Below are 23,018 nucleotides of genomic sequence, written 5' to 3' on the forward strand. Positions count from 1 at the left end.
TCTCTCTGTGTGTCTGTGTCACACTGCTATGGGAGTGCCACCTATTCAGCATGACGTCGACAAAAGACATTCCCCCTGACGCAGAGAGGTTTACTGGCTATTCAGTAAGTGTGTCATTTAGTGTGGAATAAGCTTATGTGTTTCCCATGACACGTTAGTACGTAACTGTGGCCTTGGGCATGACTTAAGGTGTCTTTGGCCAAGTGAAAGTTTCTTGATTACCTTTAACCCTCCTTTCACCACACCTTCAGTGTCTAACATTGAGACATAAGCTCACTCAAGACTACAGAAGTTATCGGGTGCAGTAAGGTTACACTATTGTTTTGTCTTTCCTTATGAACTTCTCCAGGGAGATGTACATACAGTTGAAGTCGGAAGTTTACATACACCGTAGCCACATACATTTAAACTCAGTTTTTCACAATTCCTGACATTTAATCCTCGTAAAAATTCCCTGTCTTAGGTCAGTTAGGATCACCACTTTATTTTAAGAATATGAAATGTCAGAATAATAGTAGAGAGAATGATTTATTTCAGCTTTTATTTCTTCAGCTTTTTATTTCTTCCAATACCTTGACTTTGTTGTCCTTAAGCCATTTTGCCACTACTTTGGAAGTTTGCTTGGGGTCATTGTCCATTTGGAAGACCCATTTGCGACTAAGCTTTAAGTTCCTGACTGAAGTCTTGAGATGTTTCTTCAATATATCTTCATAATTTTTGTTCCTCATGTTGCAATCTATTTTGTGAAGTGCACCAGTCCCTCCTGCAGCAAAGCACCCCCACAACATGATTCTGCCACCCCCATGCTTCACGGTTGGGATGGTGTTCCTTGGCTTGCAAGCCTCCCCCTTTTTCCTCCAAACATAACGATGGTCATTATGGCCAAACAGTTCTATTTTTCTTTCATCAGACCAGAGGACATTTCTCCAAAAAGTATGATATTTGTCCGCATGTGCCGTTGCAAACCGTAGTCTGGCTTTTTTATGGCGGTTTTGGAGCAGTGGCTTCTTCCTTGCCGATCGGCCTTTCAGGTTATGTCGAAATAGGACTCGTTTGACTGTGGATATATATACTTTTGTACCTGTTTCCTCCAGCATCTTCACAAGGTCTTTTGCTGTTGTTCTGGGATTGATTTGCACTTTCGCACCAAAGTATGTTCATGTCTAGGAGACAGAACGCGTCTCCTTCCTGAGCGGTATGACAGCTGAGTGGTCCCATGGTGTTTATACTTGCGTACTATTGTTTGTACAGATGAACGTGGTACCTTCAGGTGTTTAGAAATTGCTCCCAAGGATGAACCAGACTTGTGGAGGTCTAAAAAAAATCTGAGGTCTTGGCTGATTTCTTTTGATTTTCCCATGATGTCAAGCAAAGAGGCACTGAGTTTGAAGGTAGACCTTGAAATACATCCACAGGTACACCTCCAATTGACTCAAATTATGTCAATTAGCCTATCAGAAGCTTCTATTGCCATGACATCATTTTCTGGAATTTTCCAAGCTGTTTAAAGGCACAGTCAACTTAGTGTATGTAAACTTCTGACCCACTAGAATTGTGATACAGTGAATTATAAGTTAAATAATCTGTCTGAAACAATTGTTGGAAAAATTACTTGTGTCATGCACAAAGTAGATGTCCTAACCGACTTGCCAAAACTATAGTTTGTAACAGGAAATTTGTGCAGTGGCTGAAAAACGAGTTTTAATGACTCCAACCTAAGTGTATGTAAACATCTGACTTCAACTGTACATACGTTGTCATAGGGTTTAAACTGTATATTTCTACAGCTGGGTATCTTTACTAGAGATACACATTAAAGGCAAAGTGCTTTGAGGGCTAAAACACACTTAGAGATCCTCATGTTCAGTGTGACTTCTGTTTAACAATCTATTTCCCTGTAGTCTGGCTGTCTGTGTGTGCTGAGTGAGAGGTATGATGAAATGTAGGGGAATTTCATTTTCCAAGAGAACAAGAGACACGTTTCCCTTCTGTTAATATAACCTAGAAGAATTAATTCAATGACTTACTTGTTTCAGCGAAAATACCACTATTTCTCGATGACGTGTTTGTACTGTATGTGTGAGTTCAGTCAATCTATATATATATATATATATATATATGGCTCCTCTGAGTTCAGTTGGTGTTTGTTTAACCTCATAGATAGATCAGGCCCTAAATAGTACTCCCTGTAGGCCCTGGACTGGGTGTTAATGCTCTCCGACACTATTTGCAGTATCAGCAGGATTCAACATTCACCTCTCACCTAGGCCAAAACCCCAAAATAGTTCCTACTTAGACTGTGCCCTCAGTTTCCCCCTCTGCCCTGGATTCTGACCTACATATCATGGTTCATTGGTTTCCCTTTCCTTGTCATTTTTTTGTGCAATGCAGGATTTTTATTCTGCCAATGTTTCCACTTAAATGCATATATCTGCAAGTATAGTATATATTTTACTTTTGTCACCCGCAAATCAATCTCCTTATTCTTAGTTTTTTGTCCAGCTGCAAATCTGTGAGAAGAAGAATGCTGACTCAGTGTTTTAAGGACATTTTGTGTTGCATCGTTTATGACCAGCTTTTAGAATCTGACTGTGATTGTAAACTGATTGACACCCGTTTAATGTGATACAATGAGATATACTCTGCTCTGATTACAGGATACTATAACGGTCAATTATATATATGTAGCTCTATCTGACCTGGTTTACGATCAATGTCCTCCTACCAATAAACAAGAAAACCAAATTAGTGTCCTTGTAGCAGCTGACTGTGCATGCTATTCACTGACTGCCAAAGCTGACTGCCAAAAAGGAGACTTGGGAGGAGAACATAAACTGTCCCTTTAAGGAATCGGGAACAACTTGTACAAACCTACTGTGCGTGTTACTAGCAGGATGAGGTTTATTGTCATTAATTTTGCCCTGGAGGCAGCACTGATCAATTTCCACTAGATGGGCCAGCTGCAGTGGCGACCCGTCATTCAGGGCAGGTGGGGCAGATCCCCACCTGTTTTGAGCACCACACGTTTAGGCTTGCCTGTTTTGCTTGTTATTTTGGCATCAGTATGTGTCACATATCAGTTTGCAAACAATGTAAAAAAATGTATCATTGACTTAATAAAGCTGCATACGAACATGGTCTCCTTTTTGCTTTCTTGAGTAAGGCAGCTCCAAAATGCAGGTGTTTCAGCCTAGCTTAGTGCTTTCTGTGGTGATGGGACTATCCAGCAGAAAATACAGAGCATTGCGCCTGATTGGGTCAGTTTTCTGTCATGATTGGCTCAGTTTTCTGTCACTCATGGGACAGTACGTCATCCCCAATTCTAAGGTTAGAGCTCGAAAATATTTGCCCCTTGGGTTCTGCCATAGAGTTATATTAGAAGTGCCCATCCATGAAGGCTCAAAGTCATTGGCCACAGATAGAATGACATCAAATCACGTTATATCTACAGAGTCTTTGATTGGACTGATCATGTCAACATCTTACATTCAAAGTCTTAACTAGCAGTCATCGTCAGTTGTTGTCAAGTTGACAATCTACTGGCATTTCCTTTTTAATCCTTGTCATATGAAGAGAAATAATGAAGAGAAATTATAGATAAGAACGTATCGGTGGTCATCGGCCATTGGAATTCGCAAATTCAACAATGGGTTGTCTGGAAGGAATCAGTGGCTAACTGCAAGCATTGCAAAGAAACCACTAACGTTAGCCTACTTTTCAATGGAGTAGCTGTTTTTTTCCCTGAGTTCCCACCATAAATCCAGAGAATGCCAGACTTTGATGACAAAGTTTGATGACAACATTTGCCCACAAAGGACCGCTGCTCCACCTTCTCAAGGTGAGTCCAAAAGTGTCTTATATGCTGCTGCATAAATTATGTAATATACCAGGGAGCTATGTATACTGTAGCTAAGACAGTAATACTAAGTGTATGTTGTGTAGTAAGCTGTTAGTAGCCCATGTGCCTCACCCTAATAATTTGGTCTATTTTCATCAACGCGGTATTGTAAACACATAACTTTAGTAGTTGTGGTGCTTGGCTTGCACGTGCAAATTCAGCACACATAACATTCCATAATAAAATGGTGTTATTTGATGTGTCAAATGAAAAGCTTATTTAATGCTTCAAATAGTGTTATATGACGTGTATCTTTTTTTGACACGCAAAAACCCAAACGGCGTTCAATGTGCCTCACCTTAATAATTTTGGTCTATTTTCACCTCTTAATTTCGTCTACTGTTCTGACTTGGTGGTGCACAAATAGCCTATAACCTTTTTTAGAGAAATGTAATCATCGAATATTGTAAGAGCTTTCATTTTCTGTTAATATGCCCCATTTATTTATCCCATGGTTCTGACTGGTACAGGGAGCACACTAAGAACGGCCCATGTTCTGAATTCTGTCGCTGTACATTTCAAAAGTGCTGAACAAATAGTTATATTGACTACGTCCGTCGTCGCTTGCTCATTAATGTCTTAATCGAAATTACGGATTGCCTCTTATCCGTTTGTCATCCCCCTTATGCCATAGTTTGTACATATCAATTGTCAGTAGAAACCACATTTGTTTAAGCGTCAGCCATATCAGCTATGTTTTTTTAAAAGACAGTAAATGAGGCTGAATGAACTGCCAGGTTTAGCCATGGTAAGGTGTTGGGACCTTGCTGTTGGGACAACATTATGTAGGCCTTAACAGTTTGTGGGCACCGTTTGTCACTGTTATAGTGCAATTAATGTATTGTTTAGTGTTGTGTTGTGTAGTGACTTTGCTGGTATGCATCCCACATTTTATTGTTTTGCCCCACCAAGATTTACATGCTAAAATCGCCATTGGCCAGCTGTAAAGTCAAAATTGGCTATATCGTAAAATGTCATGAAAACAAAAATGGCATTAGATTAGGGTTAGCAGTGTGGGTAAGGTGTGGTTAAGGTTAGGTTTAGTTTAAAATCTGATTTTATGACTTTATGACTTTCTGGTTGTGCCAGCTAGTGACCACACTGCAGAGCTGCCTTCAATAAATACCAACCTGTGGGTTACTACCCACTGGGCACAGATGTCATTTCAATATCTAATTTTGATTTACATTTGATTGAGTTGTCAACTAATGTATATTCAATGTGAAATCAACAATAATTCTAACCATGTCATTGGATTTAACTGAAAAGTTAGGTGAAAACTTTTCACCTAAAAAAAGACAAAGATGACTGAAATCCCTTTACGTTGATGACTTTTTACAAATCTAATCAGTTTTCCATATTGATTTAAAGTCAACATATTGATTTTATTTGTTGAAATGATGTAGAAACAAAGTTGATTTCAACCAGTTTGTGCCCAATGGGTAACTTCTGTCAAAGCCACTCTAAATCTGAAACCCAACACCTCAAAAACATCTACATAGAAAATCTATCCACCTCTCTCTCCAATGAATGGTTTTGCACCAGCTCTGGTCTAGCGCCTATCCTTCAGTCCATGGAAAATTCCGCTATTATGGGACATACAGTTAGAAAGAAAGGGGGTGCTTTTTTTCATTGTTAAGTGACTGAAAAAAAGGACCCCTATAGTTAAAAACACCAGAAGGCTGACTTCGACCGCGAGAGGGGAAGACTTTGTGAATGGAGCCAGCCTAGCAGTAGAATAGTTCCTGACTGAGCTATTTCTCACAAGAAAACTCCCTCCATACAGCCAGACTCTGTTAAATAAAAAATGTGCTCTATATCAGTGCACTAATCTCACCAATGCAACTGGGTATTTATGGCTTAGAAGCGTAGCTATGCACCATGTATCGTGAACCAGCTGAACTCTGACGCAGCCTTACAGCTTTAGGTCATGCTCAGCAAAATAGTTGTATATAAACTACATTTGCATGCCAGTTATATAGACTTTAAACAGTCTTCACAACCTTACTGAAGGAAGTAGTCAGAGTAAATCATTGCTCACATACCAAAAATACTTGTATGCCGTTTACATGCTTCGAAAACAACAGGTGTAGAGTAACAGTGAAACGCTTACTTATGTGCGCTTCCCAACAATACAGAGAAAAATACAATAGAGAAATAATAGAAAAGTAAAACATGTATTAATAAAAGTAATAATAACTTGGCTATATACACGGGTTACCAGTACTGAGTCGATGTGCAGGGGCACGAGGTAATTGAGATAGATATGTACATATAACTAGGTGTCCAGGTGGGAAAGGGCAGTGTGGAGTGCAATAGTGATTGTGTCTGTAGTGGCGATATATGAATTGGAGTCGGTCCAGGGTGTCTGGGATGATGGTGTTGATGTGAGCCATGACCAGCCTTTCAAAGCATTTCATAGCTACAGATGTGAGTACTACGAGGCGATAGTTATTTAGACAGGTTACCTTGGCATTCTTGAGCACAGGGACTATGGTGTTCTGCTTGAAACATGTAGGTATTACAGACTGGGTCAGGGAGAGATTGAAAATGTCAGTGAAGACACTTGCCAGCTGGTCAGCGTATGCTCCTAGTACGCGTTCTGGTAATCCGTCTGGCCCTGCGGCCTTGTGAATGTTAAGTTGTTTAAAGGTCTAACTCACATCAGCTACGGAGAGCGTGATCACACAGATCTGTTGTTCTTACAACAAAGCCTAGGCTAAAGGATAGCATTTGTCATTTCATTATGACTTTGATACACCGAGAGCAAAGCACATACCTCACAATGAACACAGCACATACCTCACAGTGAACACAGCACATACCTCACAGTGAACACAGCACATACCTCACAGTGAACACAGCACTATCATGAACTACCGAACTATCATGGTCCAAACATACCAAGACAGTCGTGAAGAGGGCACGACAAAACCTTTTCCCCCTCAGAAGACTGAAAAGATTTGGCATGGGTCCCCAGATCCTCAAAAGGTTCTACAGCTGCACCATCGAGAGCATCCTGACCGGTTGCATCACCGCCTTGTATGGCAACTGCTCAGCATCTGACCGTAAGGCGCTACAGAGGGTAGTGCGTACAGCACAGTACATCACTGGAGCCAAACTTCCTGCCATCCAGGACCTATATAATAGGTGGTGTCAGAGGAAAGACCATAAAACTGTCAGAGACTCCAGTCACCCAAGTTATAGACTGTTTTCTCTGCTACCGCACGGCATGCGGTACCGGAGCATCAAGTCTTGGACCAAAAGGCTCCTAAACAGCTTCTAAGACTGCTGAATAATTATTAAAATCGCCACTGGACTGTTTACATTGACCCCCCCCACCCCACCCCTTTGTACACTGCTGCTACTCATTGTTTATTATCTATGCGTAGTCACTTCACCCCTACCTACACGTACAAATTACCTCAACTAACCTGTACCCCCGCACACTGACTCGGTACCGGTGCCCCCTGTATATAGCCTCGTTATTGTTATTCTTATTGTGTTACTTTTTATTATTATTTTTTACTTTAGTCTATTTGGTAAATATTTTGTTAACTCTTCTTGAACTGCGCTGTTGGTTAAGGGCTTCTAAGTAAGCATTTCACAGTAAGGTCTACACTTGTTGTATTCGGCACATGTGACAAATAAAGTTTGATTTGATTTGAGCACATACCTCACAGTGAACACAGCACATACCTCACAGTGAACGTGGTCAAAACAGATTTTATTCCAATGATTTAGAATGGAACCTGTACAGCAGAGAGAGTAACAGTCTCATGTGAAACAGGGTTCAACGTTTCTGCTGAGCTATTACTGTAGGTCAGGACAGGAGAGAACCCAGTCGTCATGCTGTGGAACTTCAGGCATGAGGCTAGCTAGCGTGCTCTGATTTACAACACTTACCAGCTACCCATTTGGCCAGTGTTTAGTGTTTGTCTATCTTGGACCAAGGCTGTTTGTTTGGCTCCTCTCTTAGAAAAAAATATGCTATTTAGAACCTTAAAGGGATCTTTGACTTTCCACAGAGGGTTCTACATGGAACCCAAAAGGTTTCTACTTGGAACTAAAATGGTTCTCTTATGGGGACAGCCAAAGAATCCTTTTGGAACCCTTTTTTCTAAGAGTGTAGCTTCCATTTGTGTAGCTTCCATTAGTCAGCATGTTTGTGTCATCCTCACTGATATCCATTCTAATCAGAGAAGATGGTATGTGTCCTAGACTCTCAGAAAGTAATTTGCTATCTAGAACCAAAAACTGTTCTTCAGCTGTCACCATAGGAGAACGCTTTGAAGAACCTTTTAAGGTTCCAGGTAAAACCCCTTTGGTTCCAGGTAGAACCCTTTTGGGTTCCATGTAGCCCAAAACGGTGCTACCTGGAACCAAAAAGGGTTCTCCTAATTTGAATACAGCCGAAGAACCCTCATGGAACCCTTTTTTCTAAGAGTGTAGGTAAGTCAAGTCCACTTCAAACCCTCTCTCCAACCCTAATTTGTTCCAATGGTTTTAAAAGTCACTTTCACTATTCGAGGCGTAATAAACAGAAGTGTTGCGATAACCACACTGCACCCTCTCAGTCAAACAGGGACAAAGAAACTGTATCTCTCAGTAGTCTACGAACTGTAGCCTAGTGACAATTGTGTCACTGTGTCATACATAATGGTTTGGCCAATCCTGGTGCAGGTGAGTGAGCATGGCCTATTAGCATCAGTCCAATCACACCACAATGCTCAACCAATCAGGCGGCTACTAGCGTGCAGAGTGCCGCCTCTGTCTGTCTTTGTGAGAATGTGTGTCTGCTGTATGAGTGTTCTGTCGTGTTAATTTCCACTTACAGTATGTGCACATGCATGTGTTTGTAGATGTGATTCCATGTACATGTGTACACATGTGCATGCTTGTATGTATAGTACCTACGTGTGAATGCATGTTCATGTCTGCATGATGTGTGTGTATGAGTGTGTACCGGACCTGGTGAGCATGGACACAATAGCAGTGGCGATTTTAGCATGTACATTTTGTTGGGGGAGAGGGGGGGGAGACGCATGCCAGCAAAGCCACTACACAACACAACACTAAACAATACATTAATTGCACTATAACGGTGACAAACGGTGCCCAGAAACTGTTAGGGCCTACATAAAGCTGTCCCAACAGCAGAGTCCCAACAGCAGTCCCAACACCTGCTACACCTGGCTAACAGCGGAGCCTTGTCTGGCAGTGAAACAGTTAATTTACTGCCTTTTAAATAAACATAGCTAATATGGCTGACTTGCTTAAACAATGTGGATTCTACTGACAATTGAATGTACAAACTATGGCATAAGTGGACGGCAAGCGGAGAAGAGGTAATCCGTAATTTTGATATAGTCAATATAACTATTTGTTTAGCACTTTTGAAATGTTTTTTAGCAATTTTTTATGTCTACCCTTACTACTTGGCCGTGACGTATTGTCCCCATGAGCGACAGAACAGTGAGCCAATCACAGCGCAACGATCCTATTTTCTGCTGGCTTTCCCCACAACCACAGAAAGCACTGAGCTAGGCTGAAACACCTGCATTTTGGAGCTGCCTTACTCAAGAAAACAAAAAAGAGCATGTTCGTATGCAGCTTTATAAACTCAATGATATATATATATATTTTTATTGTTTGCAAACTGATATGTGACTTGTATTAACGCCAAAATAACATGGGAAACAGGCAAGCTGTCACACCCTGACCTGAGAGAGCCTTTTTATGTCTCCATTTAGGTTTGGTCAGGGTGTGATTTGGGTGGGCATTCTATTTTCTATGTTTTGTATTTGTTTGTTTTGGCCGGGTATGGTTCTCAATCAGGGACAGCTGTCTATCGTTGTCTCTGATTGGGAACCATACTTAGGCAGCCCTTTTTCCCACCTGTCCTTGTGGGTAGTTAACTTTGTGGCACTTTGCCCTGTAAGCTTCATGGTCGTTTTGTATTGTTTATTGGTTTTGCTGGCGACATTCAATAAAAAGGAAAATGTACGCTCACCACGCTGCACCTTGGTCTACTTCATCCGACGGTCGTGACACAAGCTCTGCCCCACCTGCCCTGAATACATTTTCGTTAGGGCAAATCAAGTCTGACATTTTAAAGTGGAAATTACAAACTGCACAGGAAAATTATCTGCGACAAGAGAGTGATCAAATTAAGATAGCAGATCTGTATGAAATATGTGCCCAGTCATACAGGGCTCTGACAGAGAGGGGAATGCGGCAAATCCCTCTCTTCAAACGCCCCTTAAATATACGCTGCTTTTTCTTAATAGGATTATATGGATTCCTTGCCAAGACAGAAACATTTCTTGCCTAATCTGTATTTGATCTATTTCTGCCACATAGTCCTCTGCAGAATCATATTAATTCCATCTATTTTCTCTTTTCTCTGTCTTTTTCAATGTCTATATCACACCATTCTATGTCTAACCTGGGTTACAGCTAACGTGCAGTATGTCATCAGATGTTTATTATCTTGACTTGACTCACTGACTCACTTGACTCATCTTGACTCACTGTGCATTTGAGTGGAAACGGTGAAGCACTGGATTGTACTGGCATAATGTGTGTTACACAATGGCCAGAGTGTTTTTACCATGCAATGCAATGCAATGCAGAGAGACGATTGGCAGAGCTTCAACACAGCTGATTGATGGCTCTAAATGCAACGATATGCTGTTTTTAACACTGACACTATGCCAATAAAGGGCAAAGTGGGGCGGAAATCTACACTGACAAATAATTGCATGAATCTTTGAACCGGTCTATGCTTGCGGGTATTGTACAAGGTCCTATTTGGAAGACCTGATTCTGTTCATTTTTCTCCATGTTACATAACAAGGATGTTTTTTTTTCTCACCCCACCCCACTGCTCTCGCCTCCCAGTCGATACAAGAACCATCTCAACCAAGCCTGTACATTCCGGTGGTCGTCATAGCAACAAATCAGCACCATCCCTCCCCGTCCTTTGTCCAAGCGGCTCCCTCTCTGCATGGCTCCAGTTTCTCAGTGAAGAGGCTACTGAGATTTTATATGCAAGGATCCCCTAATTTAGCTTTCAAGAAGGGGGTGTGGAGGGATGGACATGTGAATGGTGGTGGTATGGCTGCTGTCCAACCAAGGGGCTTGCTTAATGACACTGTAAACAGAAATGCAGATATCCCCCATCCCCTCCCCTGCCTATATACACTCTTTCTGTTAGGTAAGAGAGCATAACCAGCACAAACTAGAAAACCGCTAGACATGCATGGGTTAGATGGAAGGATGTGTTACAAGCAATACAGCCATTGTTCCATCCACAAAGCAATTGCATCTTGCCATGTTGACTAGGAGTTCTTCTAAGGCAAGGATTGTTGATGCAAATGTATCAATTACTCTATTGCATTAAATTCCTCACCATTTTAATTGTACTTATGCTAAGGGAATCAGACTTAATAGTGGGGTGGCGGATAGCTGGTTAACTGTAAATGCAATGCTTGATGCTTGCAATGTACTTATATGGTGGAATTTTATCTTATTCCTCCTTAGTCCATTGATTCTGAGATAACAGTATATTCTGAATTGGATTGTAAAACTTTGGAAGTGAACAGGACATACTCAAATCAAAATCAAATCGAAAGGTTTTATTGGTCACATCCGCCGAATACAACAGGTGTACAGTAGACTTTACAGTGAAATATTTCCGTACGAGCCCAACAATGCAGAGTTAATAAGTAAGACAAATATTTGCTGAATAAAAAAGGAAATAGTAGCACAATAAAAACAATAATGAGGCTATATACGAGTATCAGTACCGAGTCAATGTTCAGGGGTACGAGGTAGTTGAAGTAATTGAGGTAATACAGTATGCACATGTGGGTAGGGGTAAAAGTTACTAGACAATCAGAATCAGTGGTGGAAAAAGTTAAGTAAATATAAAGTACTTTTGGGTGTCAAGATCAATGTACGGAGTAAAAAGTATAAGATTTTCTTAAAGAATGTAGTGAAGTAAAAGCAAAAGTAGTAAAACAAATAGTAAAGTAAAGCACAGATACCCAAAAAAACTACTTAAGTAGTACTTCAAAGTATTTTTACTTAAGTACTTTACACCACTGATCAGGATATAATAAACAGAGTAGCAGCAGCCTGTGTGATGTGTGATAATGTGTCTATGTGTGAGTGTGTGGCGTCAATATGCATGTGTGTGTGCGTGCGTGCGTGTGTGCGTGTGTACTGGAGTGTGTGGGTAGAGTCTAGTGAGAGTGCATAGAGCCAGTGCCAGAGAGTCAGCGGAAAACAATTAAGATGAATAAATAATAAAGGGGGTGGATGTACATTTTCCGGCTAGACATTTAATTAACTGTTCAGCAGTCTTATGGCTTGGGGGTAGAAGGTGTTAAGGAGCCTTTTGGTCACTGACTTGGCGCTCCGGTTCCGCTTGCCAACAGTCTATGACTTCGGTGGCTGGAGTTTTTGACAGTTTTTAGTGCCTTCCTCTGACACAGCCTGGTATAGAGCCATTCTGTTGTGCTCTTGTAAAAACCCAGAAAACTTCAGTCAATTCCAAGATATACAGATATTTTTGTTTTGATTCATTTTCTCTCCAGAATGGGGAGGGGCCTGTTTCAACAAAGATGTCCTACAATGCATTTTTGATGATACCTGAAGATTTATAAAGTGTAGGAAAACTTCAAAACATTGCATTTCTAATGTTTGTGGTGCTGATTTGACAGTCTAGTAAAGGCAGCAAAAACACTTTGATATAAAACATATAAGCACAAGATATGGGGTGTAATCATTAGTCTAAACCGTTACAAAACAAATTCAGGTAGGTCCCTCCCCATTTTGTTCTGTTTGCTTCCGTTTAAGGAAACGTTTTGCAACAGAATCAGGGTAATTAATATGCCCCTGCTTTGGTGCAGGTACTTCTTTTTTGATATTGAGGGGAAAATGCCAAGAAAAACATGACAAAGGAAAAGTACATGTCTAGGGAATTTGCCAGCCAACTTTTCTCCGTAGTGACCTGCTTTCTACTTTATGATTGGCTGACTTGCTTCTCACTGAGCCAATCAGTACACTTTGTAACTTTTTTGTTGTAGGGGCAGATAGGATGTAGGTAAAAGGTCCGACAACAAAACTTGCCAGCACTCCCTTTCCCGCAGGCAGGCAGGCAGCAGAGGGAGGAGGACAGGCTAAGTCAATATTTATGTCCTGTGAAGTGTCGATGTTCCTGCACCTCAAGGGGAAAAAATCCCCCCTTGTTCCCTTACAGAGTAAACACATTTTTCTACCACGTGACTGACTGACATCTTCCTTGGCTAAAATACTTATTGGTTCTGGTCCAGTCTAGCCAAGGGAGGGGACAGTGTTGAATCAGCGGAAACACAGGCTGCTGCTGCAAGCTCAGCAAAGAGATCAGTAGGATAATTCGGTATTTCCCCAAGTCCTAGAAGGAGCTTAAATAGATATACAAACATTGAAGAGGATGACATAATGTTATTAAGATATCAGTGGAGCAGTCAGGTAACCTAGTGGTTAGAGCTTTGGGATTGCTAATTTGAATCCCCATGCTGAAAAGGTGAGCGAGTAAAATCTGTCTATCTGTTTCATGTTTCTCAGGAAAAGTTGGGCTATGCAGAAAATGTCCAATACACATGTGGAGTAGGACAAATATGAGCACCCTCCTATTCATTATCAAATCAAATGTGGATCAGTAACTGGGTAACTTCGTAAAAAATACATTGGACTTCACCTCATTTGAACATTCTATCATAAAGAGCACATGTTCAACTTCATAAAAAACTAGGTTTCCAATCTCAAGAGGCTAAATAAAAAAAAATATATATATAGGGGGATACCTAGTCAGTTTAACAACTGAAATGTGTCTTCCGCATTTAACCCAACCCCTCTGAATCCTAGGGGTGCGGGGGGCTGCCTTAATCGACATCCACGGCACCCGGGGAACAGTGGGTTATCTGCCTTGCTCAGGAGCAGAACGACAGATTTTTATCTTGTCAGCTTAGGGATTCGATCCAGCAACCTTTCGGGTACGGGCCCAACGCTCTAACCACTAGGATATCGTATGTTTTTATTAAGTGTCAAGTGCCAGGGTTGACTGTTACAGGGTCAACGACTTCATCTTAAATCAGCCATAAATCCCCTTGTGACAGGGAAAATGGAAGCTTGTTGTGTGCAACAGGGAGGGGCAATTGAATGCAAGCTTCATGAAGAAAAAAAACATGGTTGATGTGTTACGCTCGACCCGCTCAGTTTTCCACTACAAAACACCAGAAAATGGCCAGAAAGAGTAGAACCAGCTCAACTGCTTTACACTAAGATTTGACTATTAGATACAGAAGTGGTCTGATGAAGCGGATGCTAAGCTACAGGACTGTTTTGCTCGTACAGACTGGAAAATATTCCAGGATTCATCCGATGGTATTGAGGAGTTTACCACATCATTCACGTCTCCGTTAATAAGTACATTGACGACGTTGTCCCCAAAGTGACTAGAAGTACATATCCAAACAAGAATGGATTACAGGCAACATCCACACTGAACTAAAGGCTAGAGCTGCCGCTTTCAAGGAGCAGGACACTAATCCAGACGCTTATACGAAATCCCCCTATGTGAGAATGCTGTTCCTTGACTACAGTTCAGCGTTTAACACCATAGTGCCCTCCAAGCTCATCAGTAAGCTAAGGACCCTGGGACTGAACACCTCCCTTTGCAACTAGATCCTTGACTTCCTGACGGGCCGCCCTCAGGTGGTGAGGTTCGGCAACAACACATTTGCCTTGCTATAGGAAGACAGAGACCTGGCAGTGTGGTGCCAGAACAACAACCTCTCTCTCAACATGGTAAGACAAAGGAGCTTATCGTGGGCTACAGGAACGGAGGGCCGAATACTCCCCCATTCACATCAACGGGCTGTGGTAGAGCGGGTCGAGAGCTTCAAGTTCCTCGGTGTCCACATCACTAAGGACCTATCATGGTCCAAAAACACCAACACAGTCGTGAAGAGGGCACGACAATGCCTCTTCCCCCTCAGGAGGCTGAAGAAATTTGGAATGGACCTCAGATCCTCTAAAAAGTTCTCGGTATCCAACCAAGGGGCTACAGAGGGTATATGGCCAAGTACATCACTGTAGCCGAACTCCCTGCCATCCAGGACCTCTATACCAAGCGGTGTCAGAAGGCCATAAAAAGTTGTCAAGACTCCAGCGAAGTCATAGACTGTTCTCTCTGCTACTGCACGGTAAGCAGTTCCGGAGTGCCAAGTCTGGGACCAAAAGACACATGAACAGCTTTTACCCCCAAACCATAAGACTGCTGAACAGTTAATCAAATGGCTACCCTGAAAATGAACATTGACCCCCTTTATTATGTATTTCTTTAATTAATTAGCACCGACTCCCTTGCACTGGCTCTATGCACACTCACTAGACTCTACCCACACACTCACACATACTACACTAAACTCCAACACGCACGCACACACGCTGCTGCTACTCTGTTTATTACATATCCTGATTACCTAGTCCCTTTTACCCTACCCACATGTACATACTATATTACCTCAACGACCTCGTACCCCTGCACATTGACTCGGTACTGATACTGCTTTTATATAGCCTCATTGTTTTTGTGTTACTATTTTGTACTTTTTTTTAAGCAAATATTAGTCTTACTTTTAAACTCTGTACTGTTGGCAATGGGCTTATACAGTGAGGGAAAAACTTATTTGAACCCCTGTTGATTTTGTACGTTTGCCCACTGACAAAGAAAGGATCAGTCAATCATTTTAATGGTAGGTTTATTTGAACAGTGAGAGACAGAATAACAACAAAATAATCCTGAAAAATGCATGTCAAAAATGTTATAAATTGATTTGCATTTTAATGAGGGAAATAAGTATTTGACCCCTCTGCAAAACATGACTTAGTACTTGGTGGCAAAACCCTTGTTGGCAATCACAGAGGTCAGACGTTTCTTGTAGTTGACCACCAGGTTTGCACACATCTCCGGAGGGATTTTGTCCCACTCCTCTTTGAAGATCTTCTCCAAGTCATTAAGGTTTTGAGGCTGACGTTTGGCAACTCGAACCTTCAGCTCACTCCACAGATTTTCTATGGGATTAAGGTCTGGAGACTGGCTAGGCCACTCCAGGACCTTAATGTGCTTCTTCTTGAGCCACTCCTTTGTTGCCTTGGCCATGTGTTTTGGGTCATTGTCATGCTGGAATACCCATCCACGACCCATTTTCAATGCCCTGGCTAAGGGAAGGAGGTTCTCACCCAAGATTTGATGGTACATGGCCCCGTCAATCGTCCCTTTGATGTGGTGAAGTCCTGTCCCCTTAGCAGAAAAACACCCCCAAAGCATAATGTTTCCACCTCCATGTTTGACGGTGGGGATGGTGTTCTTGGGGTCATAGGCAGCATTCCTCCTCCTCCAAACATGGCGAGTTGAGTTGATGCCAAAGAGCTCCATTTTGGTCTCATCTGACCACAACACTTTCACCCAGTTGTCCTCGGAATCATTCAGATGTTCATTGGCAAACTTCAGACAGGCATGTATATGTGCTTTCTTGAGAAGGGGGGCCTTGCGGGCTCTGCAGGATTTCAGTCCTTCACGGCGTAGTGTGTTACCAATTGTTTTCTTGGTAACTATGGTCCCAGCTGCCTTGAGATCATTGACAAGATCCCCCTGTGTAGTTCTGGGCTGATTCCTCACCGTTCTCATGATCATTGCAACTCCATGAGGTGAGTTCTTGCATGGAGCCCCAGGCCGAAGGAGATTGACAGTTCTTTTGTGTTTCTTCCATTTGCGAATAATCGCACCAACTGTTGTCACCTTCTCACCAAGCTGCTTGGCGATGGTCTTGTAGCCCATTCCAGCCTTGTGTAGGTCTACAATCTTGTCCCTGACATCCTTGGAGAGCTCTTTGGTCTTGGCCATGGTGGAGAGTTTGGAATCTGATTGATTGATTGCTTCTGTGGACAGGTGTCTTTTATACAGGTAACAAGCTGCGAGTGTGCTCCTAATCTCAGCTCGTTACCTGTATAAAAGACACCTGGGAGCCAGAAATCTTTCTGATTGAGAGGGGGTCAAATACTTATTTCCCTCATTAAAATGCAAATCAATTTATAACATTTTTGACATGGGTTTTTCTGGATTTTTTTGTTGTTATTCTGTCTCTCACTGTTCATATAAACCTACCATTAAAATTATAGACTGATAATTTCTTTGTCAGTGGGCAAACGTACAAAATCAGCAGGGGATTAAAAACTGTTTTCCCTCACTGTAAGTAAGCATTTCACTGTAAAGTCTACACCTATTGTATTCGGCGCATGTGACCAATAAAATTGTATTTGATTTGATGTTCAATGTTTCTTTTGAAAAATATGTAAAAATGAATAGTTTCACCATGCTTTACAATGATGGTAAAAAGTCAGAAACGTTAGCGTTAAGGGGCTTAAAAGTCAGAGGATGCTTAAAGGGACATGTCAAATTCAGAATTTTTGCACTTTAGCAAGTCTTTATTCGTGTTAAAATCTGATTTATTGAATTTTCCATGTGGTCTATGTTAAAGGACACTTCATTTAATATAAAAGGCTTTTAAAATTCAACATTTGTGCACAGTTTCAACACAAAAGACACTCATTTCGTGGAACGACCAAACTGTGACACTAGGGTAGAGTTGAACATGACCTGGGCTTCCGAGGCTAAATTTAACATAATCAAGTCATAAATGTTGAAAGCGAAGTTTAACCTCCAGGTCTGCTACCATGCCAGAGCACAAGGCTGCTTTGTCTGAGGAGCCCTTCCTTGATACAATATCTCTAGCCCTTTTCTCCACACATGACCTAAGGCATGCAAGGAATACCCTCACCTCTCAGACAGAAAACCAGTCTCGCAAGGACACCACATACAATCTATTCCATCCCTAACACAAAGTAAACTCGTCACTCAAAAAATTATTAGCTATGGTCTGTGAAACTATGTTCTTATGGGATACCAAAGAAATCAGTGCCAACATACAGTAAATAGTAGGCAGCTGCCTGCCACTTGGTGATAAACTTGTCAGGCAACGCTCACATTTGGGCGTGAGAGCAGGAGCATGTGTATGACAGGTTATACTGGATGTTTTCTAGTCTTGTTCCCAGGTGTGATATTAATAGCACCGGCAGGGGAAGATTGCTTTTTTCTTTGTTTTAAATCTCAAAGTAGCTGGGAAATATTCTGTGACACCCATTGCGTGAAACAGCAACATGGCCAGCTGTAGCCCAATACGCAACACTATTCACACCACGCTAACACTTATGGTCTAGAGAAGGTACAGTCCAGATCAGGTTTAAGCTTATGGTCCCAGATTCATCTTGATTGAAGTCTCCCTTGTGCATGTGCTGGTGAGAAATATTTGAGACTACTATTCTGGATTCAATTACTGTGATTATGTTCCTGGGCATCAATGCCAGAGAATACCCTAGTGTTTGTTTCTCTCAATGAGTTAACTGCAATAGTGTCCACCAGAGACCCTTTCCTCAGTCAGTCAGCATAGGGGGACTTCCAGTTTATCACTCAGTGGGAATTTCATGCAATGAGATGAATTGTCAAAGGAACTTGGATGACCTTAGGATTTCACTTCTGAAATGCCCTGGTTCTGCTATACTGTCACATTAGTCCTACATGCCACATTTTAGTAAACTGGTTTTGAGACAAGAATCAAAAACAGTCAAAGTTGTGGTAAAATAAAGTTTTAATGTAAAAAACAAAAACCAGGTTCAGTAAATGCAGCTTTTACCAAATCAGGTGCCATAACAGTATATCAGTTGACAAAAAAGAAAGGATAAAACACCTTCATAAGTCTTATAGGAACACTACAATTGGCAATACGGCTGGACGGACCCGAATGTTAAAGACAACAGTATTTGGAGCCAGACATCTAAAGTGTACCATACAACATGATCCAGAAATGTGTCAAATGTTTCCATTTAAATACACTTCCTAGTTAACATTGAAACAGTACATAGTTTGAAAGGCAGGTCAACATACACAAACTAGCCATAGGTTTTATAAAGAAAATGACACATGCCACCCAGCCCTTCAGTGTCTTCAGTGTCAATATGTGCTTTAGATGATTTCAGTTCAACAGACTGCAGGGAAAGAGATCAAATGAGGACTTAGAAACAGTTACGTTACAAATACTCCCCACTAGAAAACAACAAACACGAGAGGGGAAAGACAATACCCTGGCAGACATTCTCTTTCCCTCCCCCAATATGTTAACATGGAATTAAATCTGGTGTTAAGTTGACCAGCCAACTTTAAGCTACATAAAAATGCAAGGTTAGAATCATTTCAGTGGAAAATAAAAATTACAAATACAGTACTAGTTTGACTTTTCAGCCATTAAAAAAAAAAAAAAAAAAAAAAAAGAGGGTGAGGGGAAGGGGACTAATTCCAGAGAGCTGTGGATCTTGTTGGATCTAATAGTCCACAGGTTCATCTCCCTCCTCGCTGAGCAAACAGGTGCGGATCAGAGCCTCTGTCACGGCATATGGGTCGCAGTTGGCCGACGGACGGCGGTCCTCGAAGTAGCCCTTCTTCTCCTGGCCCACGGTGCGAGGGATGCGGATACTGGCGCCACGGTTAGCTACGCCAGCAGAGAACTCGTGGATGTTGGAGGTTTCATGGTGGCCGGTGAGGCGACGGGCGTTGTCAAGCCCCCCTTTAGGGTCGTAGGCGCGGATGTGGTAGCTATGCCTCTTCCCCAGCCTCTCAATGGACTCCTCAATGGCCCTGAGCAGGAAAGAATTAAATTACAGAAAAGTAGACAGGTGGGTCAGCACCATTTGCATTACCTAAAGAACATTCAAATAAGTCTGGCTTAATTCAACATCCAAAAGACATACAGATTGGGTGCTATTGAACAAACAAATGATGCATGCCAATTTCTCATTAAACCTTGCATGAATGCATCTTGATATGATCCAGTACTCACTTCAACCCGCCTTCTTCTCGCATCTCTTTGGTGCTGAAATTGGTGTGGCAGCCAGCACCGTTCCAGTTCCCAGGGATAGGCTTGGGGTCAAATGAAGCCACCACGCCGAAGTCCTCACACACCCGGTGGAGGATGAAGCGAGCCACCCAGAGGTGATCACCCATGTTGATGCCTTCACAAGGACCAACCTGGAACTCCCACTAAAAATGGACAAAACAAGTGTTTGAGTGTGTCAGTCTTATGAGTCAGTCTTTTCTATTGGCGGATCCTATGCCATCACAGAAACGCCACATTTTTAAACAGGATTTGAGCTTACCTGTGCAGGCATTACTTCAGCATTGGTGCCACAGATCATGACCCCAGCATACAGACAGGCTCTATAGTGGGCTTCCACAATATCTCTACCATAGGCCTTGTCAGATCCCACTCCACAATAATAGGGACCTATAGAGAAACATGGTTAGATAACAATTCAGATATTTCACAAACTAATGCATCTGCTGGGATAGCAAGTTGTATAAGGTCAGTCAAAGATCACTATGATGGGTCTTTACCTTGTGGGCCAGGGAAGCCGTTGTTGGGCCAGCCGAATGGGTGTCCATCAGTGCCTAGGATTGTGTACTCTTGCTCCATGCCAAACCAAGGGACCTGGTTCTCAACCATGTCCATTACTTTTTTACACGTCAAACGAAGGTTGGTTTCTGTTAAATAAATACCCATATTAGACACTAAAGCAAAAAAAAGTTAAATAAATAAAAGCAATCTTAGCAAGACCGATGCACACCAATAATTCAAGGTTACCTGCAGGCTTGTGGTTGTACTTCAGCACTTCACACAATACCAATTTGTTGGGGTCTCTGCGGAAGGGATCTCTGAACATTGCAGAAGGAATCAAATACATATCACTGTTTGAGCCCTCAGACTGGTAGGTGCTGGAGCCATCAAAGTTCCATTCCGGCAGTTCTATAGAATCAAAGCAAATTATTTAGTTAACGCAAGTCAGTCAAAACAACTAGGTAGGATACAAAATACATTTTGCCTTGAACCCCCAGAACAAATGCCAACAAAGAAAAAAGTAAGCCCTTCCGTTCCAATTACATACCCTCGATGTTCTTGGGCTCCGAATCCAGAGTTCTGGTTTTGCAGCGGAGTCCCTCTCCGGTTCCATCGATCCAGACGTACATGACTTGGACTTTGTCTCCCTGAGGGAGTTCCATGTACTGCTGTTTAACAGCCTTACTCAGTTCGGCGCTGGCGGACATAGCCATCTTGTTTGTTATAAAACACCTAAGAAATGACGACGAAAAGACAACAGGTACGATGAGTCTACCTCAAAGCAGCCGTCTACTTGACCAGCATTGATTTCGTTGAATAAACATGACGTTGCATAACAGCCCGTTCGGAGACAGGGTTGTGCATTGTTCCAAAACGAATCAAAGCACGCACGCGAAGATAGCTCTTAGCCATTTTCTTTAGTTTAAATCCATGGCAGAGTCAAAACAGATGTTTGCACCACTTCAAGTAGAGCAAGTCTGACAAAAATACGTCAATTTCTGCCATATTGATCACATATTACCATTCCTAGATTGGTAGGCTGTGAACCACCATAATCCATGTTGCACTAATTAACACATTTTCCAACAACAATATTTTATCATCATCATCATCATCATCATCATCATCATCCTCCTTTATGACCCAATGAAACTAACTACCTCTTGTTTCAGCAATCCCCAGAAGATCCACCACCCACTGTAGTCATGGCTACACACTATTGCAATTCTAATATATTACAATGCACATTTCCTTCATAATTTACAGAACAATGAACCTAACACAACATCATAGAGAGGATATCAATACATTAGGAAAGACACCACAAACTTCACTTGTGACAACAACAAAAAAAAGCATTTCCAAAAAGTGACCAAATTGGAAACAAAACAAGGTGTTATATACTTCTCTGGAACGGGGAAATAACTTGGCTGCAATTGAATAGGTTAAGTAAAAAAGGTATGCAGTAGCTATAGCATAAGGAATAAATAGAAAATTACCTGGAAAAACGAGAATTTTTAAATAAAATGTAAAGGACTGGCAAGTCCAATATAATGTTAAAAAATATCCCGATAGTTGTTCACTCATTCTAGCTTCGATCTCTTGTTTCAGTTCCATTTATAACAAGAGAGTTGGAGCTCGGAGTCTTTGATTGGTCAGAGAAAAACACGATTTGTTTATTCCAAAGTGAGTGACAGCACACGCGGCACGATCATTGGACAGGGTTCGAGTCGCAACGCCCTCTAGTATAGTTAAAAAGCATTGCGTGTCATTTTGTGTGACTGATACAATGCATCCAGTACGTTACAGTTTAAACAATAACCAGTGTAGGCTATTTAGTACCTATACCATTACAAAGAGCAGAACACTTTAGATTACATAAAGTACTACAATGGCTAGAAATGTATGCATATTTAAAGACAATCGAGATTTGATGGGAGATAGACCTAAATTCCATCTCAGGGAAAATAAAACTCCCTCAAAAAGCCTCTCATCACTATATCAACAAAAACGATGAGCTAGTTGACAGGAGCTATATTCCCAACGCCACCCTGTGGTACAAATAGGCTATTGATGTACTGAGAAACTAGTAGTCATGGTCTATAATTACAAATAACTGAATACCAATTACATTTATCTAGTTTCTCAGCTTAGAAAATATTACATTTGATGAAGAGCCTTCGTATGCTATAGAAATCATTCACATTAGCATTTGTAGGTAAATATTTCTCATTTCTAGAACATTGATCAAATAAGAGGTCTGCACAATTAATTAACTACTACTACAGGACCTTCATTTGTGTATTATTCTGAAGTAGGCTATATCATGGTCACTGTAGAGTAGCAGAAAAGTTGAAATTATCTCTTTGGCCTTGGGGTATTGGTTTTCCATGAGGAAGTGAGAGATGGTGTCAAGACATTCCAATTTCACTCAACAATGATACATTTGGAACATTTGCCGTTTATGACATCACTTCAAGAATGCAAAACTTGTGAAAAGACTTTGCTGTAAAAAAAATACTAATGGTGTTCCTATAGGCCTAACTTTTATTTCTATATGG

At 41.5% G+C, this 23,018-nt stretch overlaps 1 protein-coding gene across 1 annotated transcript; it reads right to left on the minus strand.

Moving 5' to 3' along the window:
- Window positions 1-18,639: 18,639 nt before the first annotated feature.
- Window positions 18,640-22,071, minus strand: LOC106569199 (glutamine synthetase). Its single transcript, XM_014140312.3, has 7 exons — window positions 21,957-22,071; window positions 21,005-21,189; window positions 20,704-20,865; window positions 20,457-20,603; window positions 20,219-20,346; window positions 19,903-20,102; window positions 18,640-19,700 (listed from the first exon to the last, which is right to left on the minus strand). Exons 2-7 carry the CDS (start codon window positions 21,168-21,170, stop codon window positions 19,388-19,390), a joined length of 1,116 nt encoding a protein of 371 aa, XP_013995787.2. The 5' UTR covers window positions 21,171-21,189; window positions 21,957-22,071; the 3' UTR covers window positions 18,640-19,387.
- Between the last annotated feature and the right edge of the window lie 947 nt (window positions 22,072-23,018).

The sequence above is a fragment of the Salmo salar genome, chromosome 14 (assembly GCF_965601325.2).
Source record: "Salmo salar chromosome 14, fSalSal1, whole genome shotgun sequence".
Classification (NCBI taxonomy): domain Eukaryota; kingdom Metazoa; phylum Chordata; class Actinopteri; order Salmoniformes; family Salmonidae; genus Salmo; species Salmo salar.